Source organism: Oncorhynchus keta, chromosome 28 (assembly GCF_023373465.1).
Source record: "Oncorhynchus keta strain PuntledgeMale-10-30-2019 chromosome 28, Oket_V2, whole genome shotgun sequence".
In the NCBI taxonomy this organism is placed as follows: Eukaryota; Metazoa; Chordata; class Actinopteri; order Salmoniformes; family Salmonidae; genus Oncorhynchus; species Oncorhynchus keta.
This window is the reverse complement of record NC_068448.1, coordinates 25219903-25241993: the sequence shown is the minus strand read 5'-3', so window position 1 is coordinate 25241993 and position 22091 is coordinate 25219903. Positions and strand designations below refer to the sequence as shown.

The window sequence follows — 22091 nt, the reverse complement described above, 5'->3', positions numbered from 1 at the left end:
CGTGTGGACATGGTGATGTGTGTGGGCCAGTGTCTCGGAGAAGATAAAGAAAATCTGCTGGCAGAGGGCAACTCCTCTGTGTTTTACAGCACATTTTGGTCTAGCTTTATCAAAAACATGGCTGAAGAAATGCTGTGTGACACATATTAAGAGCTTATAAGGTTCTATAAGGTTCTATCTGCGTTTTTGTAAAAATGTAATTATTGACATAGTCTTGTTCTGTTCAATGTTCTCTACCTATATAGTTCTCTAAATACCCCAATTCAAGTTGTTAAGTTCAAAAGAAAACAATATTTAAAAAAATTGCTGGCACAATTCAAACCAATGAGTGTTTGGAACTTTAGGTCCTACTATATTTGGATAGTCCAGATTGTCTACAGATGGTCATACTATCAACAAAGTATCTGCTGATAAGCAACTGACTAACTGTTGATAAGCAACTGCTTGCTAAGGTTATGGTTAAGGTTAGGATAAGGTTTAGAATAAGAGTTAGTGTAAGGGTTAACGTTCGAGTAAGGGTTAGGGTTCGGGTAAGGGTTAAGTTTAGGGTTAGGATGAGGGTTAGGTTTAGTAGATAGTTAGTTGAAATGTTACTGAACTTTAAAGCCAATTATCTCTGAATCATCTTTTTGCAGACAGAACCTAGTCCCAAGCTCTCATTATGTCTCTTAAGTTAGTGCTCCACTACAGTACTTAAAAGAGCTTAATGAACTCCAACTCTAATGTGTTTATGAGCTTAAGTGGATTTGTAGAGCCTCGTACTATAAACACTTAAGGTTGTTCTTTACTGCTCGACTCCAGCATCATCACAGCAGAGGGGAAGTGTAATGTATGAGTCACACTCATACTAAGTCGTACTATGAGTCGTATTCATACTGTAACAATCAATTCCTCTTTCTTATACCGTATATTCTAATAGATATCCTATTCCCCTCTGTTCCAGGATGAGCCCTCCAGGGCTGTAGACGCGCCCCAGCTGGAGACATGTTCTAAGAGCAGCAGCAGACCTGCACTGTGGCCACCATGAAAGGGTTAGGTGCCAATCGCAGCCGTCACCTGTCGGACTCCTGTGAGCCATCGGGGGGCCCCCAGAAGCTCCTGTACCCCTTGACCTCTGACCCCCATGGTCCCTTCCTCCTGAGCCCCACCATGGACCACTACGGCACCATGGACCACCACCAACTCCACCACTACCAGGCCTCCAACCCCCAACCCCTGCCTCCGGAGTGCCTACTGCCCCTGAACCAGATGTCCAACAGCAGCACTTTCCCCCGACTCCATGTCACCTCCCAACCGGAACAGTCCGACTACTCCCAGGGCTACATGGTCCCTGCCGGGGGCGGAGGTAGGCCTGGTGGCAGCCGGGTGGGCACCCTGTCCACCTCCATGTCAATGGGCATGGGCCTGGGTCTCAGCGGGGCTCCCATGATCACAAGTGGATCAGCTACCATCTCTTCTGCGGCAGCGGCCAAGATGAACCGGCTGCCATCTAACCTACTAGACCAGCTGGAGAAGCACCTGCCCCTGCAGAGGGATGGCTTCAGTACCCTCCAGTTCCACCGGGGCAGGGTGGCCAAGCAGCGCAGCGAGAGTCCCGGACGGATCCGCCACATCATGCACTCTGTCCAGAAGCTATTCAACAAGTCCCAGTCGCTGGAGGGCTCGGTGGTCAAGGGCAACATGAACAGCACTACAGGGGGAGGTGAGGAGGGTACCAGACAGACCTGCAGGAGTAAGAGTAAAGACAGTGCTAAGACTGAGACGCTGAAGCAGCGACCTAGCAGGCAAAATGCACTGGGGCTTTGGAGCTCAGACGATGCCCTGGATAGTGACACAACCACCAAAGTTGGCACTATCGCCGTGGGCTACCGTAACCCACTTAGCATGATGACGCTGGGCAGGGCGGTGTCTGACAGCCAGGCTCCTCCCAGGCACCTCCCACATGGCTACAACACCATCTCTGCCCACACACTCAAGGCCTCCAAGAGCAGCAGCGACCTCAAGTACCTGGCCTGCCCGCAAGCAATGACAGGGACTAGGGGAGGGGAGCTGGTGGGAGGAGGAGGCAGGGAGAGCACCCTGGTGAAGCGAGGCTCCTGGTCCACACTGACCCTCAGCCAGGCCAGGCAGGTGCTCCAGAAGGGTTCAGCCACTGTCAACAGGACGCTGCTCAAATCCAAGTCGTGTCACCAGGACCTGACCTGTCAGTACCTCCAGGTAGGAGGCCCAGTGAGTATTATTCACATTAGGCACTAGCAGCCACAGCCACTAAATCTGAGAAATTAGGAGATTTGTTTTAAAAACATAATTAATTTGAATCCCTTTTAACTACTTCAGCAGCATCGTGACATTTACGGTCTATAATCCCATTATTAAAATTCATTACAAATACCCACACAATACATTCAAATGAAATGAAATGACACATTCAAGGTCTGTCGCATTAAAGGTCCAATGCAGCCATTTTTATCTCAATATCAAACTATTTCTGGGTAACAATTAAATGCCTTACTAGCCAAAACTCCATCCCACCAAAACAGACGGACATTTCACTAAAAGGGCATTATCATAATTTTCAGAATATCACATTATTATTTCATAGTGTATAAATATATATAAACCACAGAAAAATCACATTTTTGACTGCACTGGGTCTTTAAACTAGTTAAAGTGTAGATAGATGATAAAGTAGAGATGAAGGTGTGGTGGCTCAGTGAGTCACAGTGGGATGGTGTGTGGCCCCATACTGTCTGTAGGTACCACTGGGGGACTGGAGTGCTACGCTGGGGGGCCGGGGCCGACCCAGGGGCCTTGAGATCCCCTGCCGAAGGATGCGTAGCGGCAGCTACGTCAAGGCCATGGGGGACGTGGACCAGGACAGCGAGGACTCAGAGGGAAGTCCTAAACCCTCGCCCAAAACAGCCGCCCGCCGCCAGAGCTACCTGAAGGCTACCCATCAGTCCCTGAGCGAGCATCAGCCTCCACCACCACACAAGTGAGAGAGCTAGATACAAGAGGAAATATGCATGTAGATCATACTGTAGTTAATACTGTATGTTTCTGAAGAGGAGTTCATTTTCCTTAGCAATCTATGTCATGACAGAACAGATAACATGGGATGTCTGGGGGAACTTATTCTTATACAGAGGAGTAGCTACACACACCCTGCATGGAAACCTGTTTACTCAGAGTGAATCTAATAAAACAGAATGAAATGAAAGTGGACACCACAAATGGACAGCAGAGGGCAGCATCCTGACACTGACTTTGAACATTTACTACATAATGTATGCAGGGTAAAACCTGCAGGCTGCAGCAGACTCCTTCCTGTTCATGACAAGATACAACTATATCAGTGTAACATGTTCTTATGGGCTGTTCAATTTTAGAAAAAGGAAATCACCTACCAACAGGTAACCAAACGTTTCCATTTAAGTTCAAAAATGTGAAATGTTTTGTCATGTTCCCCACCGCTCGCACCGGCAGGCCTCGCGGCTATGCACCCATGCTGGAGGATAATGGGATACTATGGTCTCCACTACAGAGTGCATGCTCAATGCAGCATTTGGCCAGGTCAGTGTCCTAGGGAGGGAGGCAGCACGGCCCTCCACTCACACATGCCCACCTCTGCTGCCACTTCTCTAACCAACCCAGTGCTTTGTCCTGTTCCCCTACCCAAACCCCATATATTACCAATTGCTCTGAGTGGTGTGTTAGTATCCCAGCCACAGCCACTCCTGTCACGTCTCTCATCATAAACCACTGATCTCCCATACAAACCCTTTCCACCCCCACCCTCCGCACCGGCACACACATTCCCACTAACAGGTGCCTCCTCGTCAGGCAACTCAGAACAAAGGAAACAACCTCTCTGTCTCAGCAAATTCCATTGATGATTACAAAGCAAAAGAATAACTCAAATTCTCTCCCTTTTGTTTTGATGTTTACTGACGACTCAATGTGTCCCCTGTGCTGTCATTTTGATACCCAACTATTCTCTGCTCTGCTATCCTCTCATCTCGCTGGTATTTGATCTCACAAAATGACAAGAAATTTGGGGAAGTTCAAAGCATCCGCTGAAAATGGATGCGGTTCTCAACCCAAGATGTCCCGTATCCTCCCCACCCTTCATCCAGGTCTTTTCCTTATGGTTGAGGGGTTCTTTCAGCAACTAATTCTCCCCTCTACCCCTGTAGTTGTCTCCCCTCCCTGAGAGAACTCTCCACCAATCGGAGCCTGGACAACCTGGACTGCCTGGTGAGCCCGTGTGAGCCCCCGATGGCCATGCGGCACTGGGACGATCGCAGAGACTACCACCAAGGTTATGCTACCCTGGGCAGGGCCATGATGAGCAGTGGTCAGGTATGTACTGTAAATCCACTCTCCCTATTCACTCATTACACTCTTTATCAGGGTCTCAAACAGGCCTGTCAGTGTGTGTAGGAATAGTACCCCCATACAACAAACACATCATAACAGTTTGACAGATACATGTAGGCATAATTAACTAATAAAAGTACAACTGTATTAAATTCATTATTCATAAAGAATGCCCTCAGACAGTGCAAAGACAAGCCTCAAGCCTGAAACAACAACCAGAAATGAGTGGGATGTTGACAGCCGAATCCTCTATTTCTATGACTGCAGGCAGTGATAGAACATTTCAGATTATGTGTGAGACGCTGATTGGTTAAACATCCAGTAAGCCAGAAGAGACAAGAACAGGAATGATGCTTGAAAGTAATTTTCAGAAGTTAAGACTGGGACATGCGCCTCCTTCTAATCCTGAGAACATTCTGTTTTTATCAAAACCAGCAGACTCCTTTCAGATGGAACATCCGGAGCCACTTTTGCTCATGGAGTTAAAATGGCATAATATTACAGATGACAACAATGGAATTGCCCTCTTTACCTCACAGGAAGCTTTTTTTATTATCATATTTCAGTAATTGAATTTGGGAGATGACAGTAAAATCTGTTTTGGGACAAAAGCAAGTATTTTCTGAATGAACTGCAACGTTTTATCAGGATGGATATCGGATGGATTATGATGGCTGCCATAGCAGGAGAACAGGCTTCAAAGGATCTGCATTGTTGTACATGGAGGTAAATGCGCATAAAATCAAATATAGGAAAGGTCGACACATCGATGCCTTTTCCTTCAAGTATTTTCACTGGGTATACAAAGAAGTACAGACATTATCAGTTTACATGCTAAAATTATAGACCGGAAAGATGGTTTCAAGATGGTAATAATCATTCTAAAACCATGATAAAAAAGTATTGCAAGATTCAAACAGATCAAATAACGGATAAGCAGCAACCAAGGAATAGGCTCAGAATGGATTTTGAATACTGAGCATCCATGTTACATCCTCTTTCTTTCTTGGAGGACACAATGATGACCATGTGCCAACTCTGGCACCAGCCTCCTCCTCTCACACTGCAATGAAAAGCAGGATGAACAAATAGAGACTCCACCTGCTACCAACATCATTAAAACTTTGAACATCACAGGAGCCTGGCATAGAAGACTGGGATGTAATAAGCTATCAGTGTTCCTCCTTCTCCACTCTGGCACTGTTTGAACTGAAACAAGCCTTTATCCCAGGACGGACTGGGGAAGTTGACTCAGCTGGTCTGTCTCTACAATACCTTGTCCCTGTTCAACCTATCCCTGGCCCTGGGCTACATAGATGTACTATGATATATTCCTGCTGATGAATCTGTTGTTATGTGAACATGTCATGTTGTCAACGCCAGAGACTGGAAATGTCCTACACCAATAAACGTCTTGTAGATCATTAGCACCGCTGAACTGAGCAAAACCAGACACCACCCCTACCACTACGACTATGATGTGGAGAGAGTGAACAGCTTGTAGTGGGAGGCTGCTGGTGCCTCAGTAGCAGTGATTGTATTAGCTCCTGGCATGAGGAGTTAAGTGAAATCTGACGCTGCTGGCTTATCATCACTGATTAAACATTCCGTGTGCTATTTCACATTAGATACAGTACAGTGAGTATACTGATTACCAGGGAACGCAAAGCTCAAACAGAAAATTTTAATAATGAGATGTTTTCAACAAGGTCACTGCAGATTTACTTTTTGATCAATTGATTTCATTAAGTAAAATCGTGAACGTGCATGATAACTCCTGTACCCATTTTCCTCTAGAGATAGTAAAAATGTTCATTATCAGTGCATGAGTTTCTTTGGTAAATCTAACAGTCCTTTTGATTGGGCTCTCGTGAGCTGAGACGAACAGGATCCTTCACACTCTCTGACCATACACCACCACCTTACTCCAGCAGCATGCCCCGCCACCCGAGACTGGCACTGCTTTCTCCTCACAGGCGGAGGAGATCTAGTGGTCGCCTAAGTCCCCGCCCCCAACTTGTCAACCTGCACGTGTCCTTTCAGGTGTGTGGGCAGGGCTGTGGGCGCTCGCTGTACTGCGAGGCGGAGTCCCAGGCGGTGGAGGCTCTGGACCTGCCCACACCGACGTACTTCCGCTCCCGCAGCCACAGCTACCTGCGGGCCATCCAGGCTGGCTGCTCCCAGGATGAGGACACCGCCTCAGTGGACTCTGATTCACCTCCACCCACCACCACCGGATGCACCCATATCTCCAGCACCAGTGAGTATACTGTACTGTTCAGGATGGGCGTGGGCTGGGCACTGGGGATTGGACAGACAAAGGTTTTATGCCTTTACTGTAGGCATAATAGTTTTGTTTGAAAAGGGCCTTATCATCCTTTTTTAGCACGATTCATGAATAATTTAGTATCCCTAAGATAAGGACTATGATGTAAGATTCCCACATGTATTTTCAAATCCAGCAGGGAAAATGTATATGAAGGGCGTGAGGGACTGTACTTATTCCGCACGCATCTCACACACGCATGCATGCACTGGCGCTGCTGCGGATGTTTTCCATGCATGAGAACAAAACTTCTCAAATGTCAAGCCAGTTCACAGATGTGGGTGGTCTCAGATAGGGGTCTGTCCACTACTGGAGTCTGTGAACATACAAACATATCAAAATGTTTTTTGATGCATCAAAAACAAAAAGCCCAAAGCATGACAATCATAGGTAGAGTATTAATAAAAACACATCATTGTTTCCCCCCCATCAATCACTGTTTTCATTTCTGCATCAGATTCACTTCTGTGGCTCAGCTGTTGTCAGTTACCACATCAAGGCCTATGAAAATGCCATGCATGCAGTCACCGATTACAGGCGGTGGTGTAAAAGGTTAGAGGAGCCCCGACAGAGTCTGATCAGCATGGGAATCACTGTGTCATATGATGCAGTTTGTTTGCAGCACAAAAGCAGCCCTTGCCCAGATGAAGTTGCCTTAGGGAAGACTGTGGTGGGTTTCGAGCAGGGGCAATGGAGTTGGTCTAGCCAGGGCTGCAAAGTGCTCTGTTCCTGAATCATGCTGAAACAAAGTGTTTGTAGGCCTACTGATCAAAATGTTTTACAAGGGCAGGGCACCCCATAATTGAAATGTTAGACTATTGCTGCCATTCCATTTTTTTTGTAGACCATTATGAATATTCAAAAGTGTCAATCTGAACATTAGATCTGTAGTTCATTCAAATACATGTATAATTTGACAGCAATTATCTTGCAATATCATAGTTGTCAGCCAATCGAAGTAACATGTTCCATTCCATCGAACATATCTTGCGCGTTTGTCTTTTCAAATCAAATCAAATGTATTTATATAGCCCTTCGTACATCAGCTGATATCTCAAAGTGCTGTACAGAAACCCAGCCTAAAACCCAAAACAGCAAGCAATGCAGGTGTAGAAGCACGGTGGCTAGGAAAAACTCCCTAGAAAGGCCAAAATCTAGGAAGAAACCTAGAGAGGAACCAGGCTATGTGGGGTGGCCAGTCCTCTTCTGGGCTGGAGATTATAACAGAACATGGCCAAGATGTTCTTACAAGCACTGATTTCTTTTGATATCTGCTGAGGAACGTTTTACTTGCAAATCACTGCGGTCATGGCTAGAAGGGATCCAGGTTTTGTCAAATCAGATTAGACTTTTTGTAGCAGGTTAAGATACTTTACGCAGCAGGTTAGGACAATTACCGTAGCAGGTTGGATACATGGTTAGGAAAATGCTTAGGGTTAACTAAAATGCAAAACAATTCAATTTGTGACGTTAATTTGACAAAGCTGGATCCCTTCTAGCCATGACCAATAACTGCTCTGAATAAATCCTAAACGTAAATATAGAGGCGGGAACGTACACGACCAAGCCGGAGAAATAGTAGACACAAAAAACAGAGACAGATATTATCCAATGGCCGTTAAGAAACCCGTTGTCGTGGAATAAAAAGGCGGGGAAACGTGACGTCCTTTGTTGACTGGAGATTTAAACCAATCTTGTTCGTCTATGGTGAGATTGATGACCATCGACATCCAATGGCGTTGTAGTGTGTGCCAGTCTGCAAAAGGTGGACTCCAATCCCTTACGTCAAGGGCGTGTCCTTTTAATTCCTTTCTTCAAGGAACGTTGTGTGAACAGTTAGAAATAGCACAGTAGCTAATGCCTCTGTCTATTAAAACAACCTCGAATGAATGAACAGAAAATACGGATTTATTGTCTCGCTTTTATCAAAGTAAGCGTAAATATTTTATAGTGTACTCGTGTCTGAACTGAGATTTGGATCGATTGGTATTGACCGTGGTTAGCGACGAACGCTAGCTTAACTACCCTGTCTAACGTGGATGAGAGGAATCGCCCTGATTCTGGGATCCACGTATTGTAGGTAACGTTAGCTAGCAGCGATGTTACACTAGGTTAGGGAGCTAAATCTCCACGACTCGTACAAATGCTTCATTCCACTGCTAAAATATATTTTTTTGTCATGGTAATCAGTTCGCTATTGTTATTAGCAGGTGACAGTTTGTAGCGAATAACGTTATACAATCAATCCAGCATCGATAATGTCTTTAGTGTAGCTAATGTTCGCTAGATCAGGGTTTCCAAAACTCGGTCATGCCCCCCACCTCACGCTGGTGTACATTTTGTTTTGTTCCCGTAGCGCTAGACCGCTGATTCAATTAGCCAACTCATCATCAAGCTTTGATTAATTTAATCAGCTGTGTAGTGGTAGGGCAAAACCCCAAAACGTGCCCTCAGGACCGAGTTAGGGAAACCCTGAGCTACGTTAGATAGCTAATGTTAGCGATGCCTGACAGCAACCGCCTTGTTAATTCATGAGCTAACGTTACTGTAGCTAGCTACCAGCACCCCCATCATTGCAAGCAGAGTGGATAGTTAGTTGGCTAGTAGCGCTGTCAACCACTGATTGAATCACCAAATTAGAAAGGCAACTAAAACTAGTTGGACAGGAACTGTAAGATGGCCATCTAACGTTATTTAGGTAACGTTAATGTTAGCTACCAACTAGCTACGTTTCCATATTTGGTGAGTTGAGAGAGACTGGTAAAACTTAAATTACTAGCTTCGGGTCAGACATTTTTCCACCAGTCATTTTTCCAGCTTCGAACTCACCAAATTGTGACCATGATCATATGATCTAGCTAGTAATATCCAGCTAACGTTATCTCCCGTGGCTGCATATCCAGTCAAGTTAGCTAAAAAGCTTGTTTAACCTACCATCTTGTTTATTCTGCCGTTTAAGTTGGATCATAAGAGATATGTGTGGTTGCTAAGTAGTAAGACCTCACCGGTGCCAAGGATCTACCTCCTTGCCAAATGTTTTAATGCATTCATTTGTTTGTTTTTACTGCTATGGTGAAAGCGAAGGTGGAAAGTTAGCGATTTGTGAACCAACCAGAAATGAATCAAGGATTGATTGTAAGACTTATTCAAAACAAACTGTTATGGTTAGAAGTCGACCAATTATGATTTTTCAACGCCGATACCGATACTAATTATTGGAGGACCAAAAAAAGCGATTTAAAAAATATATATATTTGTAGTAATGACAATTACAACAATACTGATTTGAACACTTTAACTTAATACATCAATTAAAATCAATTTAGTCTCAAATAAATTATGAAACATGTTCAATTTGGTTTAAATAATGCAAAAACAAATTATTGGTGAAGAAAGTAAAAGTGCAATATGTGCCATGTAAGAAAGCTAACGTTTAAGTTCCATGCTCAGAACATATGAAAGCTGGTGGTTCCTTTTAACATGAGTCTTCAATATTCCCAGGTAAGAAGTTTTAGGTTGTAGTTATTATAGCACCATTTCTCTCTATACCATTTGTATTTCATATACCTTTGACTATTGGATGTTCAAATGGGTACTTTAGTATTGCCAGCCTAATCTCGGGAGTAGATAGGCTTGAAGTCATAAACTGCGCAATGCTTGAAGCACAGCGAAGAGCTGCTGGCAAATGCAGGAAAGTTCTGTTTGAATGAATGCTTACGAGCCTGCTGCTGCCTACCACCGCTCAGACTGCTTTATCAAATCATAGACTTAATTATATTATAACACAGAAATACGAGCCTTAGGTCATTAATATGGTCATATCCAGAAACAAAATGTTTATTTTTCAGTGAAATAAGGATCAGGGTAGCATCCCTAAGTCTAAATATTGCTGTTACATTGCACAACCTTCAATGTTATGTCATACATTTACATTTAAGTCATTTAGCAGACGCTCTTATCCAGAGCGACTTACAAATTGGTGCATTCACCTTATGACATCCAGTGGAACAGCCACTTTACAATAGTGCATCTAAATCTTTTAGGGGGGGTGAGAAGGATTACTTATCCTATCCTAGGTATTCCTTAAAGAGGTGGGGTTTCAAGTGTCTCCGGAAGGTGGTGATTGACTCCGCTGTCCTGGCGTCGTGAGGGAGTTTGTTCCACCATTGGGGGCCAGAGCAGCGAACAGTTTTGACTGGGCTGAGCGGGAACTGTACTTCCTCAGTGGTAGGGAGGCGAGCAGGCCAGAGGTGGATGAACGCAGTGCCCTTGTTTGGGTGTAGGGCCTGATCAGAGCCTGGAGGTACTGAGGTGCCGTTCCCCTCACAGCTCCGTAGGCAAGCACCATGGTCTTGTAGCGGATGCGAGCTTCAACTGGAAGCCAGTGGAGAGAGCGGAGGAGCGGGGTGACGTGAGAGAACTTGGGAAGGTTGAACACCAGACGGGCTGCGGTGTTCTGGATGAGTTGTAGGGGTTTAATGGCACAGGCAGGGAGCCCAGCCAACAGCGAGTTGCAGTAATCCAGACGGGAGATGACAAGTGCCTGGATTAGGACCTGCGCCGCTTCCTGTGTGAGGCAGGGTCGTACTCTGCGGATGTTGTAGAGCATGAACCTACAGGAACGGGCCACCGCCTTGATGTTAGTTGAGAACGACAGGGTGTTGTCCAGGATCACGCCAAGGTTCTTAGCGCTCTGGGAGGAGGACACAATGGAGTTGTCAACCGTGATGGCGAGATCATGGAACGGGCAGTCCTTCCCCGGGAGGAAGAGCAGCTCCGTCTTGCCGAGGTTCAGCTTGAGGTGGTGATCCGTCATCCACACTGATATGTCTGCCAGACATGCAGAGATGCGATTCGCCACCTGGTCATCAGAAGGGGGAAAGGAGAAGATTAATTGTGTGTCATCTGCATAGCAATGATAGGAGAGACCATGTGAGGTTATGACAGAGCCAAGTGACTTGGTGTATAGCGAGAATAGGAGAGGGCCTAGAACAGAGCCCTGGGGGACACCAGTGGTGAGAGCGCGTGGTGAGGAGACAGATTCTCGCCACGCCACCTGGTAGGAGCGACCTGTCAGGTAGGACGCAATCCAAGCGTGGGCCGCGCCGGAGATGCCCAACTCGGAGAGGGTGGAGAGGAGGATCTGATGGTTCACAGTATCGAAGGCAGCCGATAGGTCTAGAAGGATGAGAGCAGAGGAGAGAGAGTTAGCTTTAGCAGTGCGGAGCGCCTCCGTGATGCAGAGAAGAGCAGTCTCAGTTGAATGACTAGTCTTGAAACCTGACTGATTTGGATCAAGAAGGTCATTCTGAGAGAGATAGCGGTAGAGCTGGCCAAGGACGGCACGTTCAAGAGTTTTGGAGAGAAAAGAAAGAAGGGATACTGGTCTGTAGTTGTTGACATCGGAGGGATCGAGTGTAGGTTTTTTTCAGAAGGGGTGCAACTCTCGCTCTCTTGAGGACGGAAGGGACGTAGCCAGCGGTCAGGGATGAGTTGATGAGCGAGGTGAGGTAAGGGAGAAGGTCTCCGGAAATGGTCTGGAGAAGAGAGGAGGGGATAGGGTCAAGCGGGCAGGTTGTTGGGCGGCCGGCCGTCACAAGACGCGAGATTTCATCTGGAGAGAGAGGGGAGAAAGAGGTCAGAGCACAGGGTAGGGCAGTGTGAGCAGAACCAGCGGTGCCGTTTGACTTAGCAAACGAGGATCGGATGTCGTCAACCTTCTTTTCAAAATGGTTGACGAAGTCATCTGCAGAGAGGGAGGAGGAGGAGGGGGGGAGGGGGAGGATTCAGGAGGGAGGAGAAGGTGGCAAAGAGCTTCCTAGGGTTAGAGGCAGATGCTTGGAATTTAGAGTGGTAGAAAGTGGCTTTAGCAGCAGAGACAGAGGAGGAAAATGTAGAGAGGAGGGAGTGAAAGGATACCAGGTCCGCAGGGAGGCGAGTTTTCCTCCATTTCCGCTCGGCTGCCCGGAGCCCTGTTCTGTGAGCTCGCAATGAGTCGTCGAGCCACGGAGCGGGAGGGGAGGACCGAGCCGGCCTGGAGGATAGGGGACATAGAGAGTCAAAGGATGCAGAAAGGGAGGACATGTATAATTCTGGCAAATTATTTACGGTCATTGCTAGGAGGAAATGGTCTTCACACAGTTTGCAATGAGCCAGGCGGCCCAAACTGCTGCATATACCCTGACCCTGCTTGCACAGAACGCAAGAGAAGTGACACAATTTCCGTAGTTAAAAGAAATTCATGTTAGCAGGCAATATTAACTAAATATGCAGGTTTAGAAATATATACTTGTGTATTGATTTTAAGAAAGGCATTGATGTTTATGGTTAGGTACACATAGGTGCAACGACCGCGCTTTTTTCAGGAATGTGGTTGTTAAATCACCTGTTTGGTGAAGTAGGCTGTGATTTAATTATAAATTAACAGGCACCGCATCAATTATATGCAACGCAGGACAAGCTAGATAAACTAGTAATATCATCAACCATGTGTAGTTTGGTTGTTTTTTATAAGATAAGTTTAATGCTAGCTAGCACCTTACCTTGGCTCCTTGCTGCACTCGCACAACAGGTAGTCAGCCTGCCACGCAGTCTCCTCGTGGAGTGCAATGTAATCGGACATAATCGGTGTCCAAAAATGCAGATTACCGATTGTTATGAAAACTTGAAATCGGCCCTAATTAATCGGTCGACCTCTAGTTATGGTGCATTTTCATAACTCTTCCTCAGATGTCACTTGGAAGTCCAGCAACTATTTCAAGAGGAATCCTGTGTCTTTTTTAATTTTATTGCATTTTGTCTCTAAAGGCCATTTATTGTCTGGTTTCTGAGCATACAATCAATAATTGAACAGCTTCTGGACAATGTGCTAAGTTAAGTGCTTTGCAGTCAAACAGCTGGGCCTGTTATGAGAGGCTTGAATATGTGCTCTGTATACCAGGGACCATGGTATTTGTTCTTAACTGACTTGCCTAGTAAAATAAAGGTTAAAAAAATGGTAGCACCCCTGACTTTGTTTAGCTTGAAAGTTGTTGTAGGGCTGGGATCAGATGGCCATTCATTCAAAGGCTTTAGATAACACATGGTTAGCACATGAATACAGACATTGAGTCACATGCTCTGGCAATACACACAGTCTGGCTATACACACTCATTGATGAGGTCATTGGTGAGTCAGTGGGTGAAGTCACTATAGTTACATGACAATTTTCAAACAGACATTCTAAAGGGATGAGTAGTAAAATGACTGTGCTACAGAGAAATTTATAGAGAACAGTACAATGATGCAACCCCTCAGTCTGTAAGTCCTTGGTATTTGGTTTGGCAGAATCTGAATCCTGTTGTATTCAAGTGACCAATCTGTAAGAATTGGGTCACAAGGAGGATCTCTTGCATCTATGGTGTCATAGTTCAATCTCAACAGCCCCGCCTGTGTAATCTTGACAATGTAATACCGCTCATGTAGCTGGTCGTGACACACACAGCCATAAAAATGAGGGTTGCCTAATCCTACAGTATGTGTTGAACACAAGATTAAAAGGGGTTAGAGGAAGTGTGTTTGTGTGTGCTTGAGCAAAAGAGACATTCTGTCTGGTGTTGTAGAAGGATTTGCCTTGCTGTAGTAGGCTGGTAACACACCGCTCTAGTCCCATCCGAGCCCCCTCCTCTTGACACCTGACAGGACTGATTCTGGGTATTTACATCAGCTAATTAGGCTTTCCACCAAGCTGGCACCAATCCCCACAGGGTGGTCTGGAACCTCCACAGGACATAATTAGAGTTTTAATACCTTCCTGGAGTAACACCACTATGACTGACTGGACGGACCACTTCAAGCAGCCCAAAACACTTGTGCTGTAAGAGAGTAGAACTAGTTTGTTCTAAACCTGTTTTTGTGTGGCGGACAGATTTTTACAAAGTATTTTTCCAGTTAAGTGATTTGACTGGTTACTTAGTTTTTGGTCAGCTGTTTCCAGTCTTTGTATGGAGAGAGGCTGTAGCTTGTTGTTGCACTCATCATAAACTAGAATTACCATTGGTGTTTATATTCTAACCACTCTCTTTGTAAACCATTGCTGTGTTGTGTTTTTTGTCTTCCTGATGGTGTGTTCTTGGGCTGCCCTGTCCAGTCTGCCTGCCTCCGTCTCTCAGTAGCACTACTCACCATTAGCCCTGTCCAGACTGTCTACATTTTTGTTTCTCACCAGCCCTGTCTATCCCCTCTGGTCTTGGACCACCAGCCTAGTTCTCCAGCAGCCTGTCACCTTGCTACACAGCCACTATAATGCTGTTAATCTGGGGCTGATCCAACCCTTTGCCGTGTGCAGATTAGTAGCACTTAGACACTCTCAGGAGCACCTATTAAAAGTAGGGCTGTGACTGTCATTTCATTTTGGATGACTGATAAGGTCAGCCAAATGGGCATCGTTGTACCATTTTTAGAATGGAAAAATAATAATCCAAATAATCAATTTTAAGGTGCACATTTTCTCTTCTAACTGCATGTGCTGCTGAAGCAGAAGTCTCCTTTGCTACAACACCTTTCTTGGTTCAGCAAGGAGCAACATAGTGTCATCACATTGTAGATAGGGCTGGGAATGGATGGGGACCTCACAATACAATATCACTATACTTAGGTGATACTATATGTATTGCGATTTGATGTTTAGAACACACACAACATGGCCAAAAGTATATGGACTTGTGCTTGTCAATAATCTCATCTCCTAAATCATGGGCATTACTATGAAGTTAGCCCCACCTTTGCTGCTATAACAGTCTCTACTCTTCTGGTAAGGCTTTCAACAAGATGTTGGAACATTGCTGTCGGGACTTGCTTTCTTTCAGCCATGATCATTTGTGAGGTCGGGCACTGATGTTGGGCGATTGATTGCGAGCCAGGCCTAGTGTTCCAATTCATCCCAAAGGTGTTCGATGGGGTTGAGATCAGGACTCTGTGCAGGCCAGTCAAGTTCTTCCACACCGATCTTGACAAACCATTTCTGTATGGACTTCGCTTTGTGCACAGGGGTATTGTTAAGCTGAAACAGGAAAGGGCCTTCCCTGAACTGTTTTCTCAAAGTTGGAAACACAGAATTGTCAAGCATGTCATTGTATGCTGTAGCGTTAAGATTTCCCTTCACTGGAGCTAAGGGGCCAAACCCAAACCATGACAAACAGCCCCAGACCATTATACCTCCTTCAAGAACTATACAGTTGGCACTATGCATTTGGGCAGGTAGCTTTCTCCTGGCATCCGCCAAACCCAGATTCGTCAGAGACCTAATGAAACTGACGGACAGTGCTGTTGTACTTTTAGCTCTTAGGAAACTTTGCAGTATTTTGTTTTCATGTGTTATTATTATTATTAGTCCAGGATTTTTTTTTGTAATTACATACAGCCGGGAATAACTTTCGGATATCAGTGCGACGGTAACTCACCAGCATTACGACCAGTAATACGACTTTCCCGAATCAGATCCTTTGCTCGTACCCTCCAGGGCAATTGAACTGATTCCAGAGGCTGTTCCAAAACACTGCCTGTGGGAAAGAGGTACTTGGAGTGGACTTTGTCTGATTTAGGAGGCGTGCACACCACCCACCGCTTCCGAGTATATTACTCGCTAATGTTCAGTCTCTGGATAATAAAGTTGACGAGCTCAGGGCGAGGATTTCCTTCCAGAGAGACATCAGGGGATTGTAAACATACTCTGTTTCACAGAAACATGGCTCTCTCTGGGATATACTGTCTGAGTCCGTTCAGCCAGTTGCGTTCTCCGTTCATTGCACAGACAGGAATAAATATCTCAGGGAAGAAGGAGGGCGGGTGTGTATGTTTCATGATTAACTATTCATGGTGTGATAACATACAGGAACTCAAGTTATTTTGTCCAACCGACCTAGAATACCACAATCAAATGCCAGCCGTATTACCTCCCAAGAGAATTTCTCTTCGGTTGTAGTCGCAGCCATGTATATTCCTCCTCAAACCAATACCATGACAGCCCTCAAAGAACTTCACTGGACTTTATGCAAACTCGAAACCACATATCCCGAGGCTGAATTTATTGTAGCAAGGGGATTTTAACAAAGCAAATTTGAGGAAAACATTACTGAAGTTCTATCAACACATTGACTGTAGTACTCGCGCTGCAGAAAACACTCGACCACAGCTACTCCAACTTCCGAGATGTCTACAAGGCCCTCTAATGCCCTCCCGTCGGTAACTCTGACTCCATTTTGCTCCTCCCTTCCTATAGTCCGAAGCTCAAACAGGAAGGACTATTCAACGCTGGTCTGAACTATCGTAATCCATGCTTCAAAATTGTTTTGATCACGGGTACTGGGATATGTTCCAGGGAGCCTCTGAGAACAACCTAGATGAATGCACTGAAACGATGACTGACTTTATCAGGAAATGTATAGGAGATGTTGGGGGGAGAACCAGCTACGCGAGGACACAGTCTTGCTTCCGGACAAGCTTAAACACCGTCACCCGCTTTGAGGATAACACAAAGCCACCCGCTGCTAATGACTGTGGGCTCTCCTTCTCTGTGGCCAACATGAGTAAGACATTTTAAATGTGTTAATCCTTGCAAGGCTGCTGGCCCAGACGGCATCCCTAGCCGCGTCCTCAGAGCATGTGCAGACCAGCTGGCTGGAGTGTTTACGGACATATTTAATCTCTCCCTATCCCAGTCTGTTGTCCCCAGATGCTTCAAGATGTCCACCATTGTTCCTTTACCCAAGAAAGCAAAGGTAACTTAACTAAATGACTATCGCCCCGTAGCACTCACTTCTGTCATTGTGACGTGCTTTGAGAGACTAGTCAAGGATCATATCAACTCTACCTTACTTGACTCCCTAGACCCACTTCAATTTGTTTACCGCCCCAATAGATCCACAGACGATGCCATCGCAATGCACACTGCCCTGTCTCATCTGGACATGAGAAATACCTATGTAAGAATGCCGTTACTTGACCACAGCTCAGCATTCAACACCATAGTACCCTCAACTCATCATTAAGCTCGAGGCCCTGGGTCCCAACCCTGCCCCTTGCAACTGAGTCCTGGACTTCCTGAAGGGCCGCCCCCAGGTGGTGAAGGTAGGAAACAACATCACCACTTCGCTGATCCTCAACATTAGGGCCCCACAAGGATGCGTGCTCAGCCCCCTCCTGTACTCCCTGTTGACCTACGCCTCCAACTCAATCATCAAGTTTGCAGGCGACACAACAGTAGTAGGCCTGATTTAACAACAATGGCAAGACAGCCTACAGGGAGGAGGTGAGGGCCCTGGGAGTGTGGTGCCAGGAAAATAACCTCTCACCCAACTTCAACAAAACTGAGGAGCTCATCATGGACTTGCCCCTATCCACATCAACGGGACCGCAGTGGAAAGCTTCAAGTTCCTCGGCGTACACATCACTAACAAACTGAAATGGTCCACACACACACAACGTGTGGTGAAGGCACAACAACGCCTCTTCAACCTCAGGAGGCTGAAGAAATTTGGCTTGGCACCTAAAACCCTCAAACTTTTAGAGATGCACAATTGAGAGCATCCTGGTATGGCAACTGCACCACCTACATCCGCAGGGCTCTCCAGAGGGTGGTGCAGTCTGCCCAAAGCATCTCCCAGGAATCCCAGTTCCACAATAAATGTTTGTTTTGTTTGATGAAGTCCATCATTTATGTCCAAATACCTCCTTTTGTTTGTGCGTTTAGTACACAAGTCCAAACTCTCGGCGCACTGGCAAGTCCAGATGAAAGTTCAGAAAAGTCATATTACAGTTTGTAGAAACATGTCAAACGAAGTATAGAATCAGTCTCTAGGATGTTTTTATCATAAATCTTCAATAATGTTTCAACCGGAGAATTCCTTTGTCTGTAGAAATGCAATGGAACGCAGCTAACTCTCACGTGAACGCGTGAGACTGAGCTCATGGCACTCTGCCAGAGACCTGACTCAATCAGCTCTCATTTCCCCCTCCTTCACAGTAGAAGCGTCAAACAAGGTTCTAAAGACTTTTGACATCTAGTGGAAGCCTTAGGAAGTGCAATATGACCCCATAGACACTATATTCGATAGGCAACGACTTAAACTACAAACCTCCATATTTCTATCAAAATCTACTAATTATATGCATATTCTAGCTTTTAGGCCTGAGTAGCAGGCAGTTTACTCTAGGCACCTTTTTATCCAAGCTACTCAATACTGCCCCCCCCAGTCCCAAAGAAGTTAACCAACAATGCAGTTCCAGAAATAGAGTTAAGAAGATATTTGCTAACTAAACAAACGCAATAGAAAGTAACTCAATCAAATAACAATTACGAAGTTATATACAAGGGGTATTGGTACCGAGTCAATGTGCGGGGGTACAGGTTAGTCGAGGTAATTTGTACATGCAGGTAGAGGTAAAGTGAGTAGCAGCGTTGTCACCCACCCTTTGTTTTGTACAATGTAAATAGCCCGGGTGCTGTTTTATTAATTGTTTAGCAGTCTTATGGCTTGGTACCACCAAGCTGTTTTTAGAATCCTTTTGGACCTAGACTTGGCGCTCCGGTACCGCTTTCGGGTGGCATTAAGCTTGGCCCCAGTGATGTACTGGGCAGTGCATACTACCCTCTCTAGCGCCTTACGGTCGGATGCCGAGCAGTTGCCTTACCAGGCGGTGACGCAACCGGTCAGGATGCTCTCGATGCTGTAGAACCATCTTTTGATGATCTGGGGACCCATGCCCGATCTTCAGTCTCCTGCGGGGGAAAAGGTATTGTCATGCCCTCTTCACGACTGTCTTGGTGTGTTATTGGACCATGATAGTTTGTTGGTGATGTGGACACCAAGAAACTTGAAGCACTCAACCTGCTCTACTACAGCCCCGTCGATGTTAATGGGGGTCTGTTCGGCCATCCTTTTTCTGGTCCAGAGGATCTTAGTTTTACATTAACTAAGATATTTGATAAATTATTTCTAAGTGGAAAAAATGTGCATGAAAAACGAGTCGTCTCTCGTTGAATGACAATACTTTATTGAAGAATCCATACTCTTTACCAATCACCGACCGAGTGGCGTAGACTTCGGCTTGCCCGGAGAAACATTTTTGTGTGGCCATAGGCCAAAAAGAAAACAAAAAACAGCACAATGTTGTCTAATATGCACAAACTCTTCCGAAATGTTTAGACTGGGAAGCATGCAAATGCTTTTAGTACAGACAGGAAGTGATGCAGGAAGCAGCTCTGTAGTTGTCAGACCAAGGTCCCATTCAGTGGGGTGCAACAGTATACAGGTTCAGAGAAAGAACATGCATGTTTCTTTTTTTCTATTTGCAGTGTTTAGAATTTATTGTGCCCTCCAGGTTGGGAAACAGCCAAATCAGCACCATGTCTCATCTGCCCACTTGAGGCTAGTTTGCTTAATTAACACACATCTCAACTGGTAGGATGAGGGTTTCACAAAAATAAGACCAACAGTAATTAAACCATGTTAAATCCCACTGCAATCTCAGAGAATGATGTTCCAAGATGGTAGAGAACAGTGAACTTATATATATATATATTTTTTTTAAGTCTATGGTTACGAAAAGAGTGTGTATTATATTGACAAGATAGTGACTGGTCTAACAATGGATTTACATGTCCTCAGATGTAAAGCAGGTGGGAGGAGGCGAGATCAGGTGGGACCATTCTAGCCAATGTGAGAGCAGATACTCGTGTGTACAACAGGCCATCGAGAGGGATGGATAAAGGACTCATCTTTGTATCTGTGCCATTATAGTGTCTGTGACAGCATGGGCAGTGCCATTGAGGCAATCTCCATTTTAAAAGTAGTACATTTTCTTCTTCATTGGCTGATTGCTCCCAACTCATAAGAATTCCCACCCAGTTGACTATTTTTAAATGGTGGAAGGCCTCATGGGCAACGTCCATGCCACAACAGGTTATATTCATGATGAGTCCTCAACGGACGCAACTCTGATAGTCATTTTTGGTTTTATTTGCCGAAAAGCCTTGTTTTTCTCTCAATCACGTTTGTTACTGTTACTATGATAATTGTTGAAAGTTGAGGGAGCATTCATAACAATCTAACCATTACGAAACTTCTATTCAATCAAATAATCCTCACGTAGCAAATGAGCAATTATACTGAACAGAAATATAAATGCAACATTCAACAATTTCACTGAGTTACTGTTCATATAAGGAAATCAGTCAATTCATTAGTCCCCAATCTATGGATTTCTCATGACTGGGCAGGTGCCCAGCCAATCAGAATGTTTCCTCCCACAAATGAGCCTTATTGAAGACGCAAATACTCCTCAATTTCATCAGCTGTCCAGGTGGCTGTTCTCAGACAAAGAAGCTGGATGTGGAGCTTCTGCGCTGATGTGGTTACATGTGGTCTGCAGTTGAGGCCAGTTGCAGGTATTGCTAAATTCTCTAAAACGATGTTGGTTGGAGGTGGCTTGTGGTAGAGAAATTAACATTAAATTCTCCAGCAGCAGCTCTGGTGGACACCTGCAGTCAGCATACCAATTGCACGCTCCCTCAACTTGATATCTCTGGCATTGTGTTTTGTGACAACTGCACATTTTAGGGTGGCCTTTTATTCCGAATCCAATCCAAGTTTATTTGTCACGTGCACTGAATACAACAGTGAAATGCTTACTTACAGGCTCTAACCAATAGTGCAAAAAAGGTGTTAGGTGAACAATGGGTAAGTAAAGAAATAAAACAACAGTAAAATGACAGGCTATATACAGTAGCGAGGCTACATACAGACACCTGTTTGTCAGGCTGATTGAGGTAGTATGTACATGTAGATATGGTTAAAGTGACTGCATATATGATGAACAGAGTAGCAGTAGTGTAAAAGAGGGGTTGGTGCACCTGTGTAATGATCATGCTGTTTAATCAGATCCTTGATATGCCACACCTGTCAGGTGGATGGATTATCTTGGCAAAGGGATATGAACAAATATGCCTAGAAAATTGAATTTCTGGGATATTTTATTTTATCTCATGATTTTAGATGTTTGTTCAGTTTACAATTTTTGTTGACCAAATTCAAACCCTCATTGATCTCATACAAAAAATGGGCTTATTTTTGTGGATAGATTTTGGGTGACGTAAAACCTGTTTCGCCTCTCTGTCTGTTACAAACCACGAAGACTGAGAGGATGAAATTACACTGGGTCACATTATTCAGTGTCATTTATCTGGCCGTAATATAACTGGCTGCTGGACCATTACTGGTAATCAGATACTTCTCACACACATGATTATAGAGCTAGAGTGTGTCTTGGAGAATTCACTGCATTGCTTTTAACGAGTGATCCAATGTAGGTTAACGTGATGATCATCAACATGTTGACAGTGCTGTT

At 45.0% G+C, this 22091-nt stretch overlaps 1 protein-coding gene across 3 annotated transcripts in view; it reads left to right on the top strand.

Annotated features, from left to right (window-relative positions):
* LOC118360906 (disks large-associated protein 4-like) overlaps window positions 1–22091 on the top strand; it is a 117868-nt gene that overhangs the window by 82364 nt on the left and 13413 nt on the right. The window contains exons 2-6 of one of the 3 annotated variants that reach the window (XM_035740457.2): window positions 944–2217; window positions 2757–2995; window positions 3487–3573; window positions 4197–4362; window positions 6424–6640. In XM_035740457.2, the coding sequence (XP_035596350.1) occupies window positions 1024–2217; window positions 2757–2995; window positions 3487–3573; window positions 4197–4362; window positions 6424–6640 (1903 nt within the window). In that variant the 5' untranslated portion in view covers window positions 944–1023. Of the gene's footprint in view, window positions 1–943; window positions 2230–2756; window positions 2996–3486; window positions 3574–4196; window positions 4363–6423; window positions 6641–22091 lie in introns of all 3 variants that reach the window. The other 2 variants (XM_035740456.2, XM_035740458.2) reach the window with 2 other exon arrangements.